The 24,881-nt window shown below is 24.2% G+C and overlaps 2 protein-coding genes across 11 annotated transcripts in view; one reads left to right on the forward strand and one right to left on the reverse strand.

The window, feature by feature from the left end:
- LOC126894968 (CREB-regulated transcription coactivator 1-like) overlaps positions 1–7,928 on the reverse strand; it is a 32,263-nt gene extending 24,335 nt beyond the window's left edge. For 7 of the 10 annotated variants that reach the window (XM_050666351.1, XM_050666353.1, XM_050666355.1 and 4 more), the window contains exon 1: positions 7,239–7,928. In XM_050666351.1, coding sequence (XP_050522308.1) covers positions 7,239–7,355 — 117 coding nt within the window. In that variant the 5' untranslated portion in view covers positions 7,356–7,928. The remainder of the gene's footprint in view (positions 1–7,238) is intronic. The other 3 variants (XM_050666359.1, XM_050666358.1, XM_050666357.1) reach the window with 1 other exon arrangement.
- Positions 7,929–8,115: 187 nt separating this feature from the next.
- LOC126894961 (nucleolar protein 6) lies at positions 8,116–19,697 on the forward strand. Its single transcript, XM_050666341.1, has 17 exons — positions 8,116–8,552; positions 9,241–9,423; positions 12,355–12,658; positions 12,736–12,899; positions 12,971–13,091; positions 13,149–13,318; positions 14,749–14,864; positions 14,938–15,226; positions 15,286–15,513; positions 16,267–16,549; positions 16,607–16,761; positions 18,184–18,347; positions 18,431–18,684; positions 18,762–18,979; positions 19,045–19,233; positions 19,334–19,435; positions 19,495–19,697. The coding sequence occupies exons 1-17, from the start codon at positions 8,241–8,243 to the stop codon at positions 19,645–19,647; spliced, it is 3,405 nt and encodes a 1,134-aa protein (XP_050522298.1). The 5' UTR covers positions 8,116–8,240; the 3' UTR covers positions 19,648–19,697.
- The last annotated feature ends 5,184 nt before the right edge of the window (positions 19,698–24,881 follow it).

Here is a 24,881-nt window from a genome sequence, read left to right on the forward strand (position 1 = left end):
AATCATCAGTAAAATATTATTAGTTGAAATTATACTCAATGCATACGAAAAAAAACCGGTTAATCAAGAAAAATCTTCCGGTCACGGTAAAATCCGCACACACTAAATAATAATTACGATTTTCGTTTTTTAACCTTGGGTTTAAGCCTTGAGAGTTAACGATGTCCGGTTACTCGGAGCAAGACCGCAGTGTCGAAGATAATCTTACTCAAAATAACGTACATATGGTTGCTTAGTCTTAAGCGAATTTTTTTTTCTGATTGAGAATCTCAGTGTAAAAGTAGGCAAAGGTCATGTGGATGAAAAATACATTGACTCGTATTTTGATTTAGGAGTTATAACCTTCAGCTCACACGTGCGTTTTTTTTTTTCACGAATAACTTCAATATAATAATAATATATTCTAATAGATCGTCGCGTATGGACAGTTAACGATTTATTAGGAAAATTTATGAAAAAAACAAACTTCTTTGTAGACCGCGAAGGTCAGGGTCGAGCAGATTGTTTGTTGACAGCAAACGCGGTATTATATGATCACAGTGTATGATTATAAACACTATATAGTCATACGTAATAATTATGTTAACTATGGTATTAATTACAATAGTAATAAGTAAAATATTGTAAATTGCACGGTAGTGTGTAGATATAACAAAGATTATACTTTCATTTTATTTTGGATCTCTAAAATTTAATATATTTTTTTTAGCAATAACTGAAATAATTAATAACGGTTGATGTTGACTTGATAAATATTTTTAAACATCTAAAAAGCAATCCATATTTTAACATACCGGTTGCACAGTTATAATTAAAGACGTGTAGCAATGTTATGATATGTGAAGGCATATCCAGAGGTTTCGTAAATGAGAAATTTATAATACACAGACATGCGTATTGATCCAAGTAAACAAATTTACATTCATCAATAATAATTACAGTCTTAGGAATGAATAAGGTGATGAAATGCTTTTGGCCTAATGTAGTCTATCGTTATTAATTACTAAATAGAACACTGTATTCTAAATGAGAAAATAAACACTAAACTAAATCTTAAATATGAAATAAATTCAAGTGTATGGGTGTAAATAATTTTAAGAGCAAACATTTATACGGAAATTATAAACTATAACGTATACTTTGCATATTTTTAATTTCTGGAACGCTTTTCAGTTACCTAACTTTAATACCGAGTCACAAATATAAAATAAAAAGCATGTATACAATCGATAGTATGCAGTAAAAAGTGGGAACAGAATACTTTTATTTCGTAGTTTGAAATTTGGTAGGTTTTAAAATCATCAATTGAAACATCAATCGTATAAGTATTAAGTTTTCGAAAAAACAATTCGAATGATTTACTATAACTATAATACTTGCCGGGTTTTTTATGTTATTAAAAATGTTTATTCTTTGTGTGCTTATTACATTAAAACAATGACCATTTATATAGTTTTATTTTCAAATTTATGCTTAACAGCTTTGTCTAATCGTTTGCTTCAATATGTTAGATGTTGAAATACATAAGTCGAAGTCGCTTTACTTTATAAAAATTTAAAATCACTATTATAATTCTTAATAAAATTTCAAAAATAACGTATTGATATATAAGCGTATTCGAAATTATCAAGGTGATCATTAAATGTTAAGTTAAAGACTGCAATATAAAAATATATAATGTAAATCTGTTCATGTTCGTACATTTCTGATTTATATAGTGGCCTTCCTAAGTAAAGTTTATACAAAGATAGGGCTTATTTAAGTGCGAATTCAGGGGAATTAGAAGGGAGCAGTCGCCTTTTGGATGAAGCCAAAATAATAAAAGTAAAAAATTGAATGTTTGTTCATGATGAAAATACAATTTAATTAAAAACTAGGGCTACGGTATAATAAAAATATAGCGCCTAGGTAAACATAATTTGTAGAAATCAAACATCTATAATATTTTCCTCATAAAAAGAACAGCGATTTTATAAAAACGCTAATTTATAAACAATTTTTGGTTCCTACGTTTAAAAGTAACGGGTCTTGTAACTGATTTGTTATCAATGACGTCAATTCCTCAATATATTCATAGAATTTGATGAATATAATTAAGTTCATTATAGTATAGATTATAATAGTTGTACATAAATTAGCCATAATATTTTGATCAGCATACTATTTCTCCAAACCTAACCTCTAAAAAAATATACTACAACAAATAGTGTATGCTAGAATTTTGAAATTCATATTTTGAACGTTTTAACTAACACTGTTCATATTTTTGTGTAACTTTGGAATAAGAAGCAGTTGTTTAATTATTAAGCAGTAAAATTATAGTTTCTTGTGTCGTGTATATTACTGTAAGTTCATGCTTATGTCGAACTTGTTGTACATAAAAAGCTTTATAATTTTAGAAATTGTTAACTTGTAGGTATCGGCAAAAAACGCCTTTATTGATTCAGTTGTATCATTACAAGTTTATTATTGCACATTTTACGTAGAATTATTGTGTCAAAACGGGTATTGAATTTAGTTTACGGGTTCAATATTTTATTCTAATTTGGCGATAAAAATATACATATATATTTTTACAAGTTGACGCAATTTTTTTCATCGAGCCTATTCATTTATGCATATTGTTTTACAATCTATCAAATGAAAAAAGATTGATTTAACTATCATGAATAATTATTAAAAACACGCTAATCAAATTGCAATATACTAACTTATACAATTGCTTATGTGTAATGTTCTTATAAAAGGTTAGCAAAAATTAAACAGATTTCAAAAAGTTTATCAATTGTGTTGAAATTAAATGATCTCTGACCGCGTTCGTTCATCTATACAAAGCAAATTTCGAAGACATACACCGAGACTGAAGTCCGACATTATTGTGTATAATTTAAGGAACACGGCGTAAATAATAACTTATATATCAGTTTTTTTTTTTTTAAAGGTTAGCTATTAGAATCTTTTAGATGACAAATTTTAGTTCTTATAAGAAGAAATTTCTAAAAAAAATTTTAGGTTAATTTTACTTTTGCTCTAATAAAAAAATTCAGGCTAGGTAAAATTACATTATACATCCGAATCAAATAAATCTTTTGACATGTTAGATTATGCTTAATTAAATAATGCACTCGTGACAATGTCGCTGATAAAATAATATAATTGTGTATACATTTTTTTAGTGAATCGATTTAATTGTTTAATATAAACCAGACAAGAGGAAGACAAACAACATTTGGCGTGTATAACAACAACACTGACACCTATAATAATATACACCAATTTGTCGTTATTGGTCTGTAAATAATTAATTTATAGGTACGGTCATATTGCAATTTATTGTAAAGGACACCTAAATTTGTTGCCATGAGACAACTTTATGCCATCACTACGTATTCAGATTGAACGATTATGCAAAATATTAAGATGTTTTAGTTTATAATCTTTTATCAGTTGGATCCAAAACGTCAGTTTATAATCTCGTTGAATAACATCACATACGCATAACGTTCGTAAAATAAGAAATGCGATCAAGTAAAAAAAAAAGTTCCTATGAGAAAAATAAAATTAATGTTGTTATTAATTAAATTATAAAGCAATTCAATAAAAATGACGAATCTAGATAATTTTAATTTTTATCATAGATGGTATATACATCATCAAATACACAAAATCATGAAGTTTTTAAAGGCAAATAAACATGAGTAAATAATTTCCTTACAGCACGTGTAATTCAGATAATATTTGATTCGAATCGGCCTTGAGTGTGTATATAAAACGATTTGAATTCGCTGGACTGGTTTTGTCTATCACATAGCACCTAAACAGGTTTTGAAGTGTGGTAGAGAAATTTAAATAGGAGGGAGTTACACTTCTAAACATTATAATATATTATTTAATTGTTTCGGTACGTATTGTATAAAAACAAAGTTATATACACTACGTTTGTTATATAATATAACAAAGAAATTATTCTATCAATTTCATTAAAATTAGACGAAAATATTAAGTGAGCTCAATAATTTTGATTCACAAAGAATCATTTAATTAAAATAATTTGGGGGTGCTAAACATTAGTCTATTATTCATAAAAATTTTTGTATTGGTATAATTGGTGCTATTCTAGGAAATATAAAACGGTTTGAAATCGATCAAATGAACATTTAATTCCTTAGAGTTATTGAAAAATAAACAAATTTGCTATGAAATAAACATTGCTTAATTATTATTCAAAATATTATTTTTCACAAATTAAGTATAAAAATAAAATATTTAGTTTATCAAAGTAAATTTAGATGATTATTAAACAACCGAGATGTTAAAATTATTTCCTTCAGTTAGAAATCGATTAACACATTTAAACATTTATTTTTTACTTACACCATTTTAGCACTGATAAATGCACGAAGTTTATTGAACTTTCAAATTTTCTTTTAAATAATGCTATAAAAATGAACGAATAAACTCGAAATCAAATAATATTTTATAATGAATAAAATTNTTATGAGAAAAATAAAATTAATGTTGTTATTAATTAAATTATAAATCAATTCAATAAAAATTACGAATCTAGATATTTTTTATTTTTATCATAGATGGTATATACATCATCAAATCCACAAAATCATGAAGTTTTTAAAGGCAAATAAACATGAGTAAATAATTTCCTTACAGCACGTGTAATTCAGATAATATTTGATTCGAATCGGCCTTGAGTGTGTATATAAAACGATTTGAATTCGCTGGACTGGTTTTGTCTATCACATAGCACCTAAACAGGTTTTGAAGTGTGGTAGAGAAATTTAAATAGGAGGGAGTTACACTTCTAAACATTATAATATATTATTTAATTGTTTCGGTACGTATTGTATAAAAATTAAGTTATATACACTACGTTTGTTATATAATATAACAAAGAAATTATTCTATCAATTTCATTAAAATTAGACGAAAATATTAAGTGAGCTCAATAATTTTGATTCACAAAGAATCATTTAATTAAAATAATTTGGGGGTGCTAAACATTAGTCTATTATTCATAAAAATTTTTGTATTGGTATAATTGGTGCTATTCTAGGAAATATAAAACGGTTTGAAATCGATCAAATGAACATTTAATTCCTTAGAGTTATTGAAAAATAAACAAATTTGCTATGAAATAAACATTGCTTAATTATTATTCAAAATATTATTTTTCACAAATTAAGTATAAAAATAAAATATTTAGTTTATCAAAGTAAATTTAGATGATTATTAAACAACCGAGATGTTAAANTAAATTTAGATGATTATTAAACTACCGAGATGTTAAAATTATTTCCTTCAGTTTGAAATTGATTAACACATTTAAACATTTATTTTTTACTTACACCATTTTAGCACTGATAAATGCACGAAGTTTATTGAACTTTCAAATTTTCTTTTAAATAATGCTATAAAAATGAACGAATAAACTCGAAATCAAATAATATTTTATAATGAATAAAATTTTGATTGCAATATTAATATAATTTTATATAAATTAAATGAATATTTTTCACATAATACGTTCTTATAAATAAATCTTTTATATAATAATCAATAAATATACTGGTTTGTTATTAATTGCAAATTGGTATTGTTTATCTATTTCCTTTAACTAGCAAAGGGAAATTATTTTCAATTGATCAAAATAGGGTCGTTTGAAATATTATTCTTTGCTTGCATCAGATAACAAATTTATGAAGGCTTTAAGATATTCAAGAGAGTAGGATTTTTGTGTATAGTCTAAGGCTGGCCTAACACAAACACATAGTTAGACCATTTTTTAGAAGAGGAAAAAATGATTATTTATAACTCTAAAAGTTTTATGTAAAACTAGTGTGACATTATGTTTTCTGACTAAAGTGTATGATACAAAATCAAATCATATACTATTTGACCAAGTATAAGAATATTAACTAAACATATAAATAATAACTACATGTTACATTGTTCAAAAGTTTGTAAAACTAGTAATATTACTATTTCATAGTTAAAAGTAATTGTTTTTACAACCTACATTACAAAAAGGTAAAATAAAATAAATTAGTACAACTAAAATACGAGGCATTTGGTATCTTGTATGATTATATACAAAAATTAATGAAATGCAAAGTTTTAAAATGTTATTACTAATTGAAATTATTTGATTAACTATTTTTTAAAAAACATTTAACTATAGAAAAAATTACTATAAGTGCTTTAAAAGAATTAATGATAACATAAAAATATAATTTTTTACATATTATCTCGCATTTATCAATGACTAAAAATTAGACAAAAGTTTTATGTTAAAGTTTAATTTAAAAAAAGTGAATAAAAACTATTTATACAGTTTTATAAATTTTAGGCTTAATTATGTAACTTTTATTTTTGAAACCACTTGTATTATTTTTAATTTTTGATATTTATATAATGAAATAGTTAACCATACGTTATCATGTATGCATATATAGAAAATATCATAAATTGATTTATGTACATTTTTAGTTTTTACAATTCTATAATAGGAGACTTTTTAGTTAGCAAGGCGTAACATAAAAGAAGACTAATGGGCTTAAATATGTATCTAAGTTATAAATGATGCAATAATTTTTGTCGAGGCTATAACTAGTTAATTTAAAATGGTTTAAGTAACTAGATAATTAATCAGAAATTTCACCAAAAAAATCAAATCATTCTTTTTAAATATATTGTTCCTAAGCTATCATAGTTTTATGTTCTATGCACATTTATAGTTTGATTATTTGTGGGTTTATCTTAGGAATTATTTTAATTGAGATTCGAGTAGAAATGTCATAAAACCCAAGATACGGACGTTTTACAAAAATCAATAAATTAAATAAATATACAAGGTTAGAGAGGCAGATTGAATTCGGGAATAGTTTAAATAGTTGAAAGAATAAATATATAACTTTTTATTTAAATGAATTTGGGCGAAGTGAAAATATATATTTTAAAACTTAGTCTTTAAATTACCACTATGCTAATAATCAATGTAAACAAATCATATATATATATATAAAACCAAATTTACAAAAGGTAATGGAAATATACAATCATAGATAGCCTGCAATTATTATAAATATTATGANAATATGTAAACAAATCATATATATATATAAAACCAAATTTACAAAAGGTAATGGAAATATACAATCATAGATAGCCTGCAATTATTATAAATATTATGAGTAATTAGAAAAAAACTTGAAATCATTTACCTTTACACAGGTGGCAACTGAAACTTCTCGCATAATTTTTTCAAAAGCTGCAGTTTCTTCAGCTTGCTTTTGATTGTGCAATGCTATTTTTTCACTGAACTTTCTAGGATTAGCCATGATAGTTAGTATTTTGAAACTGCGTAAGGCAGTTTAGTGGTTGCTAAAAGCAACACCCTTTAAGATAATATCATTCAATGCCGGTCGCCAGACGAGAAGAAAATGGTAACAACGTTATCGAAAAACAAAGCAAGCACACACATACAGTACCGTCGCGGCGCTGCGCAATTGACTAAAACATTAACATACATTTGTAAAATCGAATGCTAAACGCGCACTTATAACGTTATGGCACTATAAAATATAATCACTAGCATAGATTAAGTAAAACTGAACTAGTAAAAATCAAAATAAGAAACTCAACAGTACGGCACAATATTTAAGGGAGCGCGGCAACACAATAAAACACATTTCACCACATTATAAAGTGTTATCACTTCGCGTGTTACACGTTCTATAAATATTTCATACGAATAAGTATTATTTAATATAATTTTATTATTTCAATTCAATAAACAAATAATACTACGTGAATGACAGAGATAATAACTAATAGAGTAGCGGCGGAAAACGATCGTGCGATAACGACGTCTACCTGTTGGCGAACGCGAACGCTTATTAAAAAATAAATAAAATTTACAAATTCAACACTGTTTCTCGAGATGGCGGTGGTGATAACAGAGTGAAGTGGATTTGTTGACGGGAGGTAGAAGGGTAAAAAATCTTGGCAGATAATTGTCGACAAAGAGGTTTGTAATATTGGCTATAGGGTTGGCTACACTGAGTATTTCTTATCATAGATATTTACGATTTTTTTATCAATTACAATTGTAAACATTAACACGTGAGAGTAAGCTTTGATTGTTAATTTACACTAGGATTGCAGTAAATAACATTGGATAAAAATTCTAACGAGCTATCCAAATTCTTATATTGAATACTGTCATGACTTTAAATCAAGAAGAAGACTACGATGTTCTATCGTCAATGGATATCATCGAAAATAAAGTTGGTAGGAAGAGGAAGAAGAAACAAATAATGGAAAACGGCAAGAAAATTAAACCTCCTACTGCTGAGGAGTTAAATAAACTTCGAGAAACAGAAAATTTATTTTTGTCCAATATGTTTCGTTTGCAAATTGATGAAATGCTCAAAGAAGTTAAACCTAAAGAACCAGTTCTTATTAAAATTAATGAATGGTTTTTAAAATTTAAATCGATAGTTTTGAATGAAATTGATAATTCCGATTATAAAAAAGCAAGTACACTTTTTCTATGCATATTAAAGGGTTTTATATTAATTGGGTCAGATTTAAATAGTTCTGGGAATATTCCGTTTTAAGATCAAGATCTTTATACGAGATCTATGAAAATTATTTTAATTATGAGCTAAAATAAGTTAGCAATTTATATGTAGAGATTCTCATTTTGATTTAGATCAAGGCAAAGTTCTTTCGCTACACTTTCTAAATATAGTCTAGAATATTAAAAACATTTTTTAGTGTACAATTAACAGTATTTGTAATCGATTACATCTTTGAATTATTTTATTACTTTCATAATTATTATCATCTACTAAATAATTTTACTTATAAAAAAAAAATTGTTAATATCACTTATTGGCAAGAATAGAGGCATAAATAAAGCTACAAATTTTATAAAAGAACTAAATAGATTACTCTGTGTAATTTAAATACTAAATCTATTTTTTGTAAGACTGCATAGCTGAAAAATAATTAAATATAATAAATGTCAAAGCTTAAAATTTTATAATTTTATTTATATGTGTCCAAAAATTAAAAAATGAGTTTTATCACTTAAAAGGAATTCGATGTATCAAGAATTAATTAGTTATCTCAGAAAAAAAAAGTTGTCAATTTTATTTGTATAAAAATTTTTCTCTATGTAAAGTTTTTTCATAATTAATATAATTATTTTTTCATTAGGAATTATTGTCTAATATAAATTCAACTGAACTGGTTTCACCTTTTCATTTAAGTCCTTTGAATAATACAGATGGAACATTTAGATTCATTAAACCTGTAGATGTAAAAATAGTTGGTTCATATTCAATTGGAACATCGTTAATGCCTATTTTAAATATAGATGTGTCATTGATATTAGGAAAAGTAATTATATAATTATATACAATTTATTAATATTTAACTATGCTTGATATTTATATTTTTATAGTATACCTTTAAATTTAAGATTAATAATTAATCTGTATTGTTATAAAAGTACAATGGGTAGGATTATGACTAGGTACAGCACTTTACAAGACTTAAATTATAAAACTTGTGATATTATGAATTATAAATTATCAAATTTACTATTGTATCATAATACTTTGAAATTATCCATAGATTACTCTCTCCCATCAAAAATTTTTTATAGGAAGTTGAATCCTTAAATCTTTTTGAAGTGAATCGTCTTTACCGAGGGTCCCTAAAAAAAGGTTATTAAGCATCACAGTTGAATGTCATGGATTGTCCCTTTTGAATCAAACAGACATTATTGTTCTATTATATGTTAATTAAATAATAAAATTTTGACTGTATACCTAATAAAACAATAGAATCTGTTTCTTGCAAAAGTGATACCCAATTGCGATGTACAATAATCGTATTAAATGAATTCTATTGTTCTACTTAGTATATGGTCAAAATTGTATTATTTAATAAATGTATGTGTTCGATAAAGATTTACATTAATATTCACTTGAAATCTACTGTATTAATGTAAAGAAATATTTTAGATTTTAAATTCATACAACTTGATTTTTAATATTATAATAATAAACATTATTTAATATATTACTTTTTTATAGCAATAATTTTTTTTAATACATATAAATTAAAAATTTGTGTAGTTTAATTTAACTTAATGTAAATTAAAAAAAATTCATTGTATTTTTTATTTTAAATAATTCCCTAAAATTATACAAATAATTATAATACACAAATTCTAAATTAAAAAAAATGCATAATTGCATACATGTGTAAATTAAAATAATGCATTTTAAACATCAATACTCTAATTTTTATAAATAAAGTGCTACATATATTTTATATTATAATTTAATCAAATTTATTTATTCTTATAATTATATTAATTTTTAAAATAAAATAGTATAAATAATTATTATGAATATAAAAATAAATATAGATAATATCTATTATTTATATTAATCATTCATTCCTATTAATTTTTATTTATTTATTTTTACTCAATGAATTAAGTAAATTTTCAATAATAAATAATTAATAAAAATAATGATTAAATATAATTTATTATATTGTGTTATATGTAAATAAATAATTTATATCAATAATAAATATTATCTATACATACTTTTATTAATAAATAATAATTGTAAGTAAAAAATGATAATTTTATATTATAATTTAGCACTATATTTTCGAAAGTTAAAGTAATGTTATTTAAAATGCATTAAATAGTTTAATTTTAATTATGCATAAAAAAAATTTAAAATGCCACTATAGATGAAATTTGTATGTCTAATCAAAAACATTAGTTATTTCAGTTGAACTCATAATATTTTTCGTGGTAATAAAATAAGAAAATTAGTAATAATTTTATTTGAATTTTATTTGAAAATATAATATTTTGGTTTTTTTTTTTTATTTAATTCCAATACAAATTTAATATTCTATCAGTACTCTGAAAGAAGTTTTACTTCATCTACGTGTACTCGTTACACAGTCTGGTTTATTTAAACTCGTATGACCCTTTTCAATTTTATTTTTCTTAGGATCTAATAAAAATTAGTGTTGACAATGTTCTTATAACATATTATTATTATTCACTTGTGTAGTGAATTCAGGATCAAGAAAAATTATAAAAAATGTATAGAATAGACTAGGGTAATACAAATTTAGTCAATCTTTAACTACCTGCTAACTTAGTTCTATACCTAAAATTTAACACTGAAAATTTAAATTAATAAAATAAAATAATTTTTTTGCTCAATGTACTTAAAGTAAAATATCCCCCCCCCACAAAAAAAAACCAAAAAATATTTTAACTACTAAATTCATGTTCAAATGTCATAAATTAGTATCTATATTATTGTGTATATATATAAATAATATTATTTTTTTTATTAAGTAAGATATCATTTATTTGATTTACAGCTCTTGATGAATAGGGTTTAAGAATAAGTAGAAGTAAGACAGAGTATGAGTTTGATAAAGGAGTACACGAGTTAGGTGAAATAATGAGATCAGTAACTATAGGTGAGGATATGATTGGAGAGGTGGAAAGTTTTAAGTATTTAGGATCAGTTGTGCAAAAGAACGTTGGTATTGACGAGGATGTATAACACAAGATTAAGTGCGGGTGGTTGAAGTGGAGAGAAGCATCTGGTGTCTTATGCGATAAAAGAATTCCAATGAGGCTGAAAGGTAAATTCTACAAGACTGTAGTGAGACCAGCTATGATGTATGATTCAGAGTGTTGGGCGGTTGATAAGAAAGTAGAACAGAGAATGAGTGTAGCAGAAGTGAGAATGCTTAGATGGATGATGTCTAGAGAAGATAGGATAAGAAATAAGCATATAAGAGGGAGTATAGGTGTACTGTCAATCATGGATAAGATGAGAGAAAATAGACTTAGATGATTTGGTCATGTTATGAGAATAGAAGAATCGAAAGCCGTAAGAACATTTGTAGAAATGAATGTTGAATGAAGAAGAGGTAGAGGAAGACTAAAAAAGAGATGGAGAGATGTTATTGAATGCCATATAAGGACAGCTGATGTGAGCGTAGAGGATGTGGGAGATTGTATCAAGTGGAAGTTTAGGATAAGGGTGGCCGACCCCAAGTAGTTGGTATTAAAGCGAGGAAGAAGAAGAAGATCATTTATCTGATTTAGAAAGCCACTTATAAATAAATAAATAAAGAGACATTTATTATACAGCTATTATTATCTTTTTTTTGTTAATGCATCCTCAAATTTAAGGCTTATGCTTACTCAATACATATTTAAATTAACTGCCTTTTAAAGATATTTATTTAGATGTAATTTTTTATTTTTAGACTCTTTTTCATAAAAAGGATTATACAGATGAAAGATATTTCCGTAAAAAAGCTTTTTATTTGTTGTGTCTTTCTAAAGAACTACTAAAAGTTTCAAACCTAATTCAAAGTGATTATGTAAAATTTTGGTGTGCATCATCATCCTATTGTTCCCCTGTTTTAATTGTAAAGCCAGATGGCAATTTAAGTAAAAAATGTAATATTATTTTGAGAGTCGTGCCTGAAAATAATGTCTATAAATATCAATTATTTTCACCCAATGCTAACAATATTGACAACAACTGGTACTTTGGAGAAAATAATGGTATGTATATTTAACATTCATCATTGTATTATTAAAGTGGTTAACTACCAATACTATTTTTTTATATCTTATTGTAGAATCAGAAAAAAAATTCTATACACCCCATTACAATAGTTCTATCTTACAAGATTTAGTAATTAATTCTAATGAAGCATTGCTTAAAGATGTTATTGATGCTAATCAGAATGTACAAGATGCTTTGTTTCTATTAAAGATCTGGCTTGCTCAAAGAAATTTTAAAGTATGTGTAATATTAATTTTATGTAAAATTTGTTAAAATTATTAAACTTTAATTTCTTATATTTTTTTTAGGGAGTTGGTAATATTACAAACTATATTATGTCGATGTTTGTTGTTCACTTGTTTAAAAAAAATAAAATTAACAAGTTTATGAGTAGTTACCAGATTGTACGAAATGTTTGGCTGTGCTTAGGTTAGTCTTCTTTATTACTCAGGTAAATGTTTACAACATAAAAATATTTTCCTTTAGGGCAAAGTAATTGGCACATTGAAGGTATAAAATTGAATGAAGAAGAAAATTGTATTGATATCAGTAAACCTTCTTTAACAGACTTTCATTCAGCATTTCAAGTTGTTTTTATCGACTCCACTGGTTATTTAAACTTCTGTGCCAATGTTTTCAAATCAAATTATATTCATGTTAGTATTACATTATTTGTTGTATTTAATAATATTGCTTAAGTATTAGGTATTTTAATTTGTTGTACTGTGATAAAATTATTTCAGGATAATTATTAAAGGACCTTCATAATATTAAACTGTAAATTTATAGTAATTATTTGTTTTATATAAAGTATGATTTATTATACTGTAAATAAATATTAATATCTCAAAAGGTAATAATACAAAACTAGCTATCGATCAGTCAAAATTTTATCTAGACCATCCTCTAATAAATAGAAAAAAATATAATTGTATGTTTTTATTTGACTTTCAAAGTCGCTCTTGGAAGTAATTTTTTGTTACAATTAACTCAATATTTATTATAGTTTATAAAAATAATCAAATTAAATTTTCTTTTATTATTAAACAAAAAAAAAAAAAAAAATGAGGGATAGCAGCGTACACAATAAATCATACTCTTTATATATATATATTAATTAATAAAATTAAAAAACATCAAGTTTGTTTAATTTTTTTCATTAAATCCTAAAAAGCTGAAATTTACCCTGGGTTTTTTACATAACTTATTTAACCTGTATAAAAAATCCTTATTAATTTTTTTTTTTGTTTACACTGTATTTTATATAGGTTATATTTGTTTTATCAAATTGTGCAATCATTTTGTGTCCATTAAAATTCTAAAGTAAACTCTATAGTTAAAAAACAAATAAAAATTGATTGGTCATGAAAAAGCTGCAAAGCTTTTAAAAGTTCACTGGTTTTATTAATTTGTATTAATGATTTATAAAGAAAAGTATTCTTGGTCTATTAATATAATTTTTACCTATTTTACCCTAATATTTGTTTAAATTAATTGTTACTTCTATGATTTATTGATTTATAATAAATCCAAATTATTTATTTATGTTATTTGATTTATGTCAGAATTCAACTCTTGAATTTGATTTATAATCCTATAAAAAAAAAATAATCAATTGCATTGTTGGTTATTTTTCAAGTTTGTATTATGGGGTATATATATATAGTAGTTTGGTTTTTTTAAGGAATATTTTTATATTAATTTAAAACCCATAAAGTATATTTTATTTGGTTAATTAGCTTATAAAACAATTATAGCAACTTTGTTCCAAAGTAAATTTTATTTAAATTTTTGATACTAAAAAAGGATAAATTGTTCAACATTCAGTTGCTTTAACTAAACTTTTATTTATATTAGTAATATAACTAATTATTTTAATTCAATCTAGGTAAATTTTGTTACAGTTGAAGTGATAAATTTCAAACATAAAATTAGAGTTTTATTGTTTGTTCTGCAATCATTTTATTTCAAAAGTCATAATTTTAATAATTATAATTTCTTTAATAAACTTAATAATTTTAATGAATATTAAACAAAAGTACAAATAATTTTATCACATAACATTATATTGTAAAACTTTTTACAGATAAAAAATCAATCAAACTACGCGGTTGAAATGCTGGATAACCCAAAAATTAATTCTTTTCCATTTTTGTTTTTGAATAAGGTTTCATTTTTTGAAAGATTTGACCAATTTATTAAGTAATATTGAAATCAATTCTTTTTGTTTTATCAAAATAACATTTTATGAGATTATTTTTTTTTCTGATTTAAGTTTTCATGATATTAAAGTAGTAAGAGAAATAGTAAAAAAAAATGGACAGAAAAAAAATCAATTAGATTTAAGAGAGGATTTATTAATTCAGTTCCAGCAAATAATTGAACCATTGTTATTATCAAGCCTTGGTGATAGAATTGAAGAAATTTGTTTTGAAATATCTCAAGAACCTTGTGAAGTTGGTAAAACCTTGGAGTGTTTTAATAACATTATTGTTGGTCTTAAGTTAAATCCTGAAAAAGCTTTTTCTGTTGTTGAACGTGGTCCAACAGCTAATCTTCCTGAAGTAAAATACTTATAGTTATTTTAAGTATGATAAAATTTACTAATGACTTTTCATCTTAGGCAAAAGAGTTTCGAACGTTTTGGGGTGAGAAATCACAGTTGAGACGATTTAAAGATGGAGAAGTGTGTGAAGCTGTTGTTTGGGTTGATAGTAAAGTGCCTTTTCATAAAAAACGTACTATAATAAGAGATATAGTTCAATATGTGCTTAAGAATAAGCTTTCTATCAGCTCGGAACAGTTTATTTATATTGCAGATCAAGCAGAAGAAGTTCTTTTAAATCCTTTTGTAAGTTATTGAGTAAAATGTTGTAAATATTTATACTTATTTATTAATTTTTTTATTTTGTATACAGTCTATTGGAATTAGTCAATATATTATACTATAGCCTATTTATTTATTATAGGGCGATTAATTTGTCTTTAATCACTAAATTTCTCTTAAAACAATAATTTTGAAATAAATTTTATTGATTTTGTTTAGTATTCTGTATTTCTCAATTATTTAAGTGAAAATATTTTAAAAATCTAACCCTTACCCCTTATAGGAATACCAACTTTATTTTTTAATTAACAACATACATTTTTAACTAGTTCATACAATAAAATATGAACTAACTAAAAATATAACTGGTCGATAACAACTTTTGATCCCATATTTATATGTTATTAATATTTTTAAATGTTGACTGTAGAAGAGGTGTGGATTATGTTATTTTTATTATTATGCATTTCTCTGTCATCCTATTTTTCACACTTAGTTATAAAAAATTCATAACTTTTAAATTACTGTCTTAGAACTTGTAATCAACTTGTTATTTTTTTATTTGGATAATTTTCTATTATATAAACTAGTTAAATTTGTATATTTTCATTAAAAAAAATAAAGTTAAAAAATATTTAACCATTTAAATTTTAAGAAATAAATACTACATAAATAAGAAAAAAAAAAATTCTAAAAATTATTATTAAGAAATCTAGCTGTCAATGTTAAATCAATAATTCTGTATTTCTAATTGAAAATTAAAAATTATTTTATTAGGTTAAGCCAATTGGTTTTGAGTATGGGACTGGTGAAGATGCGAGTATGCGTTGTATTGATAGTTTTAATGAAGTTGGCAAGGCTATACGAGAATTAGATGGGCTACCTTTAACTGTCACATCAGTGCAAGGAGTATCTCCTGTACTCCGGTATACTGATGTCATACCACCATTATCAAGATCTCACACTGATGAAAAAAGAATAAAGAATACCAAAGGAAATTGTGTTTTGGCATCCACTGATGAAATGAAAATAGTACCTGGTTATGTTCAACCTATTGAAGGTAAATATTATTGATTAATCTCTATTATAATATTTTATGTAATTTCATTAATAACAGGAATAATTCAATTTGCTTCAAGTGGAAAGTGGCCAAATGATTTACATGCTGTTAAAAGGATGATTACAGCTTTTTATATTAATTTAGCTGCTCGATTAACTAATGAATACAACCTAGTATCACAACCATTTGTTGATTATATTGATGTTATGAAAGTATGAGTAATAAGTCAATTTCTATTATTTTTTATCATGTATTATATAGATGGTGAGGGGTTGTGTTGGATTGGTATGTGTTCGAAAATAATGTATATGAAAGTCATATGTTTGTAAATATACATTATTAATTTTTATTGTACATTAGTATATAATACCGTGTTAATTATTTTATATGTAGTAAATGTACCTGAAATATAAATTTAAATAGGTTTACCATCATATGTTGATAGTTAATTGTTTGATGAATAGTAAATTATTTATTTTTTCTGTTATTATTATAATGATTAATTGATGATACTGTCAAATCTACTCCAGCAATTATTAAACAGATATGTAGAGTAAATGGATTAATAATTCAAAGAACTGATGAAATTTGTGTACTAATAGTTTATATTCTTATGCGTGGTCAAAACTATACATATTAATTATAATATATTATGTTTACATATACTATATGCGAAGAGAACTATATAAATGTTACAACTAAACTAAATATATTCACAATTGAAAATAATATTAAGTTCGAAAACAATAAGAATCTTAAAATAATTATCCATTTTGAATAAACATCAATAAGCGCAATTAGTGAAGTTATCCTATTTGCAATTCATTCAACATGTTTTTTTTCATTTTAGCAAATTATTTGGCGACATATACAAAAAGAAGGATTATCGTCCTGATAAACAAAATATGAGGATTTCAATTTGTTGTGTCGTCATTTACCAGCTTTATATTTTTTTACCAATATTTAAAGTATGTTCCTGAAATTACTTATTTAAATTATTTTTTATTATTAATTTATAAATAGGTAATAGAGAGTTGGGAAATCATAAAATAATTATTTGTTATTAGTGAAAGAGAACAAACATTTGTTGAATATTTTGATAATACTTATATTTATGGTAAACCTGCAATGAGTTTACTAGGACAAACTAAACCTAAGAAAAACTGCTATTTTTCCTTGTGGTCAGTAACTGATAGAGTTGATACTGATTTACCAAGAATTATGAATATTGTAGAGGGATTGCATATAAAAATAAAAAATATATTTTTTTGTTATTTGTAGACTAGTTTATAAACAACTTGGCATGTTTAAAATTTTGAAAATGTTTCAAAGGATTCAGCATGAGATTGAAACAAAAATTGAACTAATCATACATAACCAACAAATTAGAAGAAAAAATATATAATCCGAGAAAGAAATGCGATAAAAAATAGATAACAACTAAAAGAATAATAGATTTTTAAATAGGAGTAGTTTATAGCATGAGTTCTAAAAAAAATTTAAGTTTAAATTTATATAAATAATGAAATAAACTTATTTCTGAACACATGATTTTCAAACATATGATTTTTTGTACACATGACCAGTTCCCATGTAATATATATAATATTATTTTTTAACTTAATGTTTTTTAGAATGGTTTTGTATTTCGTTATCGAATATACTACCCGGGAGAGGTTTCTCTTTTGAAGAAAGAGGTAATGCCTGATGGTATGGTTCGTTATAAAGATACAGATGAATCATTAAATTTAGAACGTTTAATGGTACAGTTACCTACATTAACCAGTTCATTACATGGGTAAATGTTGAAAATAATTATGTTATAATTTTACTATTTAAACAATTTCATATGATTATTAAATTTCAAAATAAAATATCTAGTTTACATCTGCAATATCAGTCTTTTGGACCAACATGTTGTTTAGCCAAACGGTGGCTTAGAAGTCAATTGATTGACAGTTATCATTTTCCAGATATCTGCGTTGAATTATTAGTGGCTAGTTTTTTTTTACAGCCTGAACCATTTAGAATAATTTATCAACCAACTGTAGGATTAATGCGTTTCTTACGCAAATTAGCTACCACAGATTGGTTTAGAGAATTTGTTTTAATCAACTTTAATGGTGATATTCCAAGTAATTTGATAGAATTAATTATTTATTTAGATATATATGTTTCAAAATAAAATAATTAACAACTTAACTAATTGTAGAGGATCATATTTCTGCAATAGAATGTTCCGTTGCAGCTCAACAAAATAAAACACGATCTGCTATGATACTGGTAACACCATTTGATTTAAAAGGGACTTCATGGTCAAAAGATTCTCCAACTTTTACTATATTGGCAAGGTTAATGCATTTGTCTAAAAAGTCTCTGGAAGTTATGGAAAATAATTTCTTAACAAATGGTTGCGTGGATGATTTGAAAGTAATTTTTCACAGGTCTTTCTAAAATTAAAATTAATAATAATTCTTAAAATTTAATACTTATAGCAAATATTCAGACCTCCACTAGAAGGATATGATGTATTAGTAAAACTAAAAAATGTAATGAATCCCTTCAGATTTATGGCTATTGATGCAAAATCTAATAAAGTCTATGAATTAGAACCACCAAGAGAAAATGAAAAAATACCACTGACTGGATTAAATCCTATTCAAGAATTGATAAATAATCTTAGGGTATTGATAAAGTTATTTTACTTGATTAAATATTTATTTTAGATACTATTGTATAAGGTAATAGTAATTTATACAGTTTTTTTTTTTTTTTGGAATCTAGATTAGTTATTCTGAGTTTGCATTGTTTTTCCATGACACATTTGGAGGAGATACAATAGGTATTGTTTTTAAACCTGATACTTTTATTCTGACTGATTTCAAGGTATTATAAAATGAATAAATTCATCTATATAAAAATAAATAATATATATATATTTTTAGATAAATAATGTAAATGGAAGAAAGTTAAATAAAACAAATGAAAAAAAACAACTAGAATTCAATTTAGAAGCTTTTATTGAGGACATTTACGCCTTAGGAGGATCTATTGTAAAAGAAGTTGTCAAATGTAACAAATCATTTTTTAGTAGTTGATTTTGTGTATATTCTCTATCATACAAATAAAGTTATTCTTTTATTTTTAATTATTTTATAATAATTAGAAGTATATTTTAATGATCCAGAAGCTTCATATACTTCTATTATTTAACAAATATTAATTGTGTTCTGATTATTGGTAAAATAAACTAAAAGTTTTAAAACTTAAGTTTTCAAATAACAAGTATATATAGAATTAAAAATATACAATAATCAACTAAAATCTTTTATGACACAAATTTTATAAACAAATTTATTGATATTTTTGTGTAATGTTATAATAAAAATATTACTATAATATTAATTTGATAAACTATTTTTTTTTATAGTGAAAAAATAAATATTGCAAAATTGATTTTAATTTTAGAATTTGTTGTACTTATTATTAAAAAATGTTTTTAAACTATAAAAAATACACTGATGTATCTAATATGAATTGTATTTATATAATATGGTTAAATTTGTGGCTATTTTCAAAAACTGACTTGTTAAATTTTTAAAAATATTCGTTAATTTAATAACCAATATAGTAACCAAATTTTTTTCATAACTCTTGCAAAAAATACAATTTACTAAAAATTTCTTAAATTTTATTATTTTATATAATTTTGTTAGGCTCTAAAGAATAATTTATTATTATATACTTATAAATATCTTACCGAGAAATATTTAAAGACAAAAATAAAAACTTAAAGTTAAATATTTTTTTAAAATTTAATTAACTAAATATTTATTTAATTAAAGTTTAATAAATAAGTGTATTTAAATTATAAACTTTCAAACTAAACATTATAAATAAAAGGCATTATAAAATTTTATGATGAAATTTTACCTATTATTTGAAAATTTCAATGAAACATTTAAATCTTACATAAATTTGACATACTATAATTAGTATTTAGAATTATATGCATTATAATTTTTTTAAAATTATTCTGAACATATCATCAGCCAGTACAAATTTTTATTAATTGACATGAAATTTTAGACATGTGTTGTTTGAAGTTGTAGATCAGGAGTGATTAGGGTTGTAAACCTTTACTTAAAACTCAAAAATATGTCTATTCTACAATATAATCATATGGCAAAGTTACACAAACTTAGGTTTGTTCATAGTAGTTTAAATTAAATTTATAAATGTATACAATGCCGAGACCTAACTGTAGTATACGATGTACACTTAAAAAATTACCCTTTAAATTTTAAAGCATTTATTTCAAGTAATAAGTATTTTATGTAATATAATTTCAGAATTAGTTGTATAATAAACAATATTAATTATTTATAACTAATTTTCTATAATTACTAGGGTTTTATCAAATGTTATGCTCATAATTTTTTTTCTTTAGTAATATTTTACCAAAATGTAACTAATCATATGTAATTTTTTTATCATGGGATCATTTTTATTTATTAAAAACTTTCATTAATAAGGTTGAGGACTTTTTAAATAAATATAGCATGATCTGAGAACATATGAGGTATAAACTTTTTTTGTTATTTATATAAATTCATATTCTTTATTTATAAATGTTGAAATATAGCTTTTATTTACTTAATAAGGGCTTTTTAATAGAGGTTTATACTTTGTAAAGACATTCAGGACTAGAAAGAGGTCTTTTTTTTTTTGTTTGCTTTGCAAATATTACTTTTTAGTTTTAATAATAATTAACTATTCGAATTATCCATTTTGTATTTTAAAATTATTTAAAGTTAGTTTTATATTTTATTGAAAATGATAAAAATAAGGTTAGTATCATTTTCTCAAAAAACTATTGAGAATTTTAGATTTGTGTAAAGAAAAATTTTAGGTTAAAATAACTCTACAATAATGTATAATTAAATTTTTTTCATTTCTTCGGAGTTAAAAAATAATTCTTTTAATTGAATCCCTTATTCTTAATTTAATATTATGATAGAAAAAATAAGACTAACAATAATTTTTATTTTATAGAATCCATTACAAATATTTTCTATTGGTATACATTACTAAGAGTATGTGGCAGAGTGCATATACACCTATATAAGCTCTATAAACCTGTTAAAAAGAAGAGCTGGAGGTGCTAGGGGCCTGATCCCTACAAATATTTATCAAAATTACATGAATTGTTCTATAAAAATGATATTTTGAAGAGGGAAAAATAAAATTTAGCTCTTCCAAAAGTTTCTACATAAAAACTATACTACACTTATACTATCTGTGCTAAATACCCACTCTAATTGTATGAACAAAATTGTTTATAATTTTTTTTAGTTTCGATGCAAAGCTGAAAAGTTATTAATATTTATATGATATGTTTATTTTTTTTTTTTGTTACCTTTTTATTTTACAGTTCTCACTGAATCGATTTTGATGAACAATACGTTGAAAGAGCACTAATTGTATCTAGTCGAAAATATTACTCTCAAAATTAAAAAAAAAATTCCCTCGTTTTCCTTAAATGGTGGAAATCCTCCAAGTAATTATAATTTTTAAAATCGGTAATTTTCGACATTTTTTAAACTTTTCTAATTAAAATTGTCATAAATTTTGAAAAATGGGTAAATAAAACAAATATATACATACAAGTTACATGAATCTAACTTATATTGAATATAAATTTAAACTTATTTTAATTATTTTGCCTCCTTAAAGTTAAGAAAATTCATTTTGAATTTTTGATGGTGCGTCGAATATTATACAGTCCCATACGTTAGAGAAACGAACTCCGGCTGTCGAAATAACTTTTCTTGCATTTTTTTCTGAATTCTTTTTTGAGACGGAATAAAAATTTAAAATTCATTTGATTTTTATCTCATTTAGATCGAATAATTTCATTGAATATCAAGCACTCGTCATTACTGTGGTCTCCCCTAGGGAGAAAGAATTTCTTATTCATATTAAAATATTATACTTATAAATGAAAGAACTATTAATCGGGATATAATTACTAAGATGTGTTTTTTTTTTTGTGTGTGTCTGTTACCACTTTTTCTCACCTCTCACCGAACCGATTTCTTTCAATGATACGTCAAAAGATCACAAATCGTATCTAGTCGAAGACATTACTCTCAAAAATTGAAAAAAATTCCCTCGTTCCACGTAAATGGGGGAAACCTCAAAAAAAATTACAAATTTAAAAATCGCTAATTTTCGAAATTTTTTCAATTTTTTTTACTTAAAATTGCTATAACTTTTTTAAAAATAACCAAATCAATATAATTTTTTTATATAGATGCATGATATCCTTACCTTTCATTTGGTATATATTTTTTTTATATATGACCCTTTACTTGCCCACAGGGAGGGATTTAAAATGACAACTTGATTTTTGAAAATGTTCCGGAAGGTCTGACACTTTTATATATATCTTAAATTAAAGCTAATGTAATATACTTTATAATGGAAAAAAAAAATTTCGGACGTTATTTTATCTTCATGGTGAAAACAGACATTAAACTTAATAAAAAAAATACGATTTTTGTAAAAAAATTCTTTTTTATATTTTTAACTTTATAATGCTATAACTTCTCGAAAGATGTATGGATCAATATAATTCTTTTTTTTGTAGATGCATGATGTCTTTACCTATCATTTGGTATATTTTTTTTATAAATCTGACTTTTTACCTGCCTACAGGGGGGGATTCAAAATGACAACTTTTTCACAAAAAATTGACTTTTTCAACTTAAATTTTGAAAGTGTTCCGGAAAGTCTGACACTTTTATATATATCTTAAATTAAAGCTAATGTAATATACTTTATCATGGAAAAAAAAAATTTCGGACTTTATTTTATCTTCAAGGTGAAAATGGCTACCAAATGCTATTTTTGTGTGAAAATTTTCGATTTTATTTTTTACATTTTTAACATTATAATGCTATAACTTATTGAAAAGTGTATTGATCNTTTTTTTATGCTATAACTATTTGAAAAATGTATGGATCAACATAATTTTTTTATGAGAAATAATATTTTTTAATAATTCCTTTTTCATTCGACATACTTTATCTTAATTAGGATATTAATAATGAACTAGCAGATAATGTAGCNCTTAATTAGGATATAATAATGAACTAGCAGATCATGTAGCTTTTGGAATAATCCATCAATTTTTTAGAATTAAACACTATCTACATATTTGCATCGAAGCGTTTTTTATGATAGTTATTTAATCACTGTCAGATATCATCTATACTCCGATTAGTAGTTCTTTGATTTTAAAATATATTATATGAATAAATACTAATTATAGTTATTAAATTTAGTATGAAATTGATATTCAATAATTTAATATTGTAATTTATACAAAGAAATTATAAAAATAATAAAGTAGTTATATATTGCTTTACTTTTTCGTGTATAAAAATTAAAGGGCTTGACGCAATATTTTTTAATAAAAACTGTTTGTTACTATAAATAAATGTACTGGACTACAAGGAACTTTCATCAGAAGCAAAAATATACTTTTCTAAATCAATTTTTCGCGTTGTGTTTCAAATCTGCAATTAGACATTTTCTATCTTTAACTTTTATGTCCGTTTTCACTATGAAAACAAGTCTACAGGTCAATTTTTTTTTTTTTTAATTAAAGTATATTACATAAGGTTTAATTTAATGTATATATAAAAGTGTCAGTCTTTCCGGAATATTTTCAAAAGTTAAGTTGAATAGTTCTACTTTCTATAAGCATTTTTAACTGTTTGCCCCCCCCATGCATAAAGGGAAATGTTCCGAATTAAAAAAAAAGTATGTCGAATGAAAGAAGTATATATAAAGTACTTATCATTAAAGAATAGAATTGATTCATGTATTTTTTAAAAAGTTATAGCAACATAATGTTAAAAAACCCAGCACAGGGGATTTGCGGCATAGTTGGATCAAGTATAATATTTTCTGACAGTGATTAAAATCACTATAAAAAAAAAAAAATCCAGCACAGTGAGGTCGTGCCATAGTTGGGTCCAGTATAGATGATATCTGACAGTGATTAGAATCACTATCATAAAAATCGCTTCGATGCAAATCTGTAGATAGTGTTAAATTAAAAAAAAAAAATTTGTTAAAATAGCATATTTTTGAATATGGTAGTCATTTGCGCATAGAAGATTGATCGTCGGGACAAATTTTTTTTTTTTCATTTTATAGTACATAAAATAAGCTTTAATTTGATATATGTTTAAAGGACGCAGTATTTCCGGAACATTTTCAAAAATTAAGTTGAAAAAGTTAGTTTTTGTAAAAAAGTTGC

The sequence above is a fragment of the Daktulosphaira vitifoliae genome, unplaced genomic scaffold (assembly GCF_025091365.1).
Source record: "Daktulosphaira vitifoliae isolate Bord-2020 unplaced genomic scaffold, ASM2509136v1 Scaffold_1, whole genome shotgun sequence".
NCBI lineage: Eukaryota > Metazoa > Arthropoda > Insecta > Hemiptera > Phylloxeridae > Daktulosphaira > Daktulosphaira vitifoliae.

Bases quoted from the DNA above. Each gene is read 5' to 3' on its own strand.
- LOC126894961 (XM_050666341.1), top strand. From the start codon at position 8,241: ATGACTTTAAATCAAGAAGAAGACTACGATGTTCTATCGTCAATGGAT. The intron at 15,227-15,285 runs GTAAAATACTTA...TTTTCATCTTAG, and splicing joins CAACAGCTAATCTTCCTGAA to GCAAAAGAGTTTCGAACGTT. The intron at 18,685-18,761 runs GTAATTTGATAG...AACTAATTGTAG, and splicing joins CTTTAATGGTGATATTCCAA to AGGATCATATTTCTGCAATA.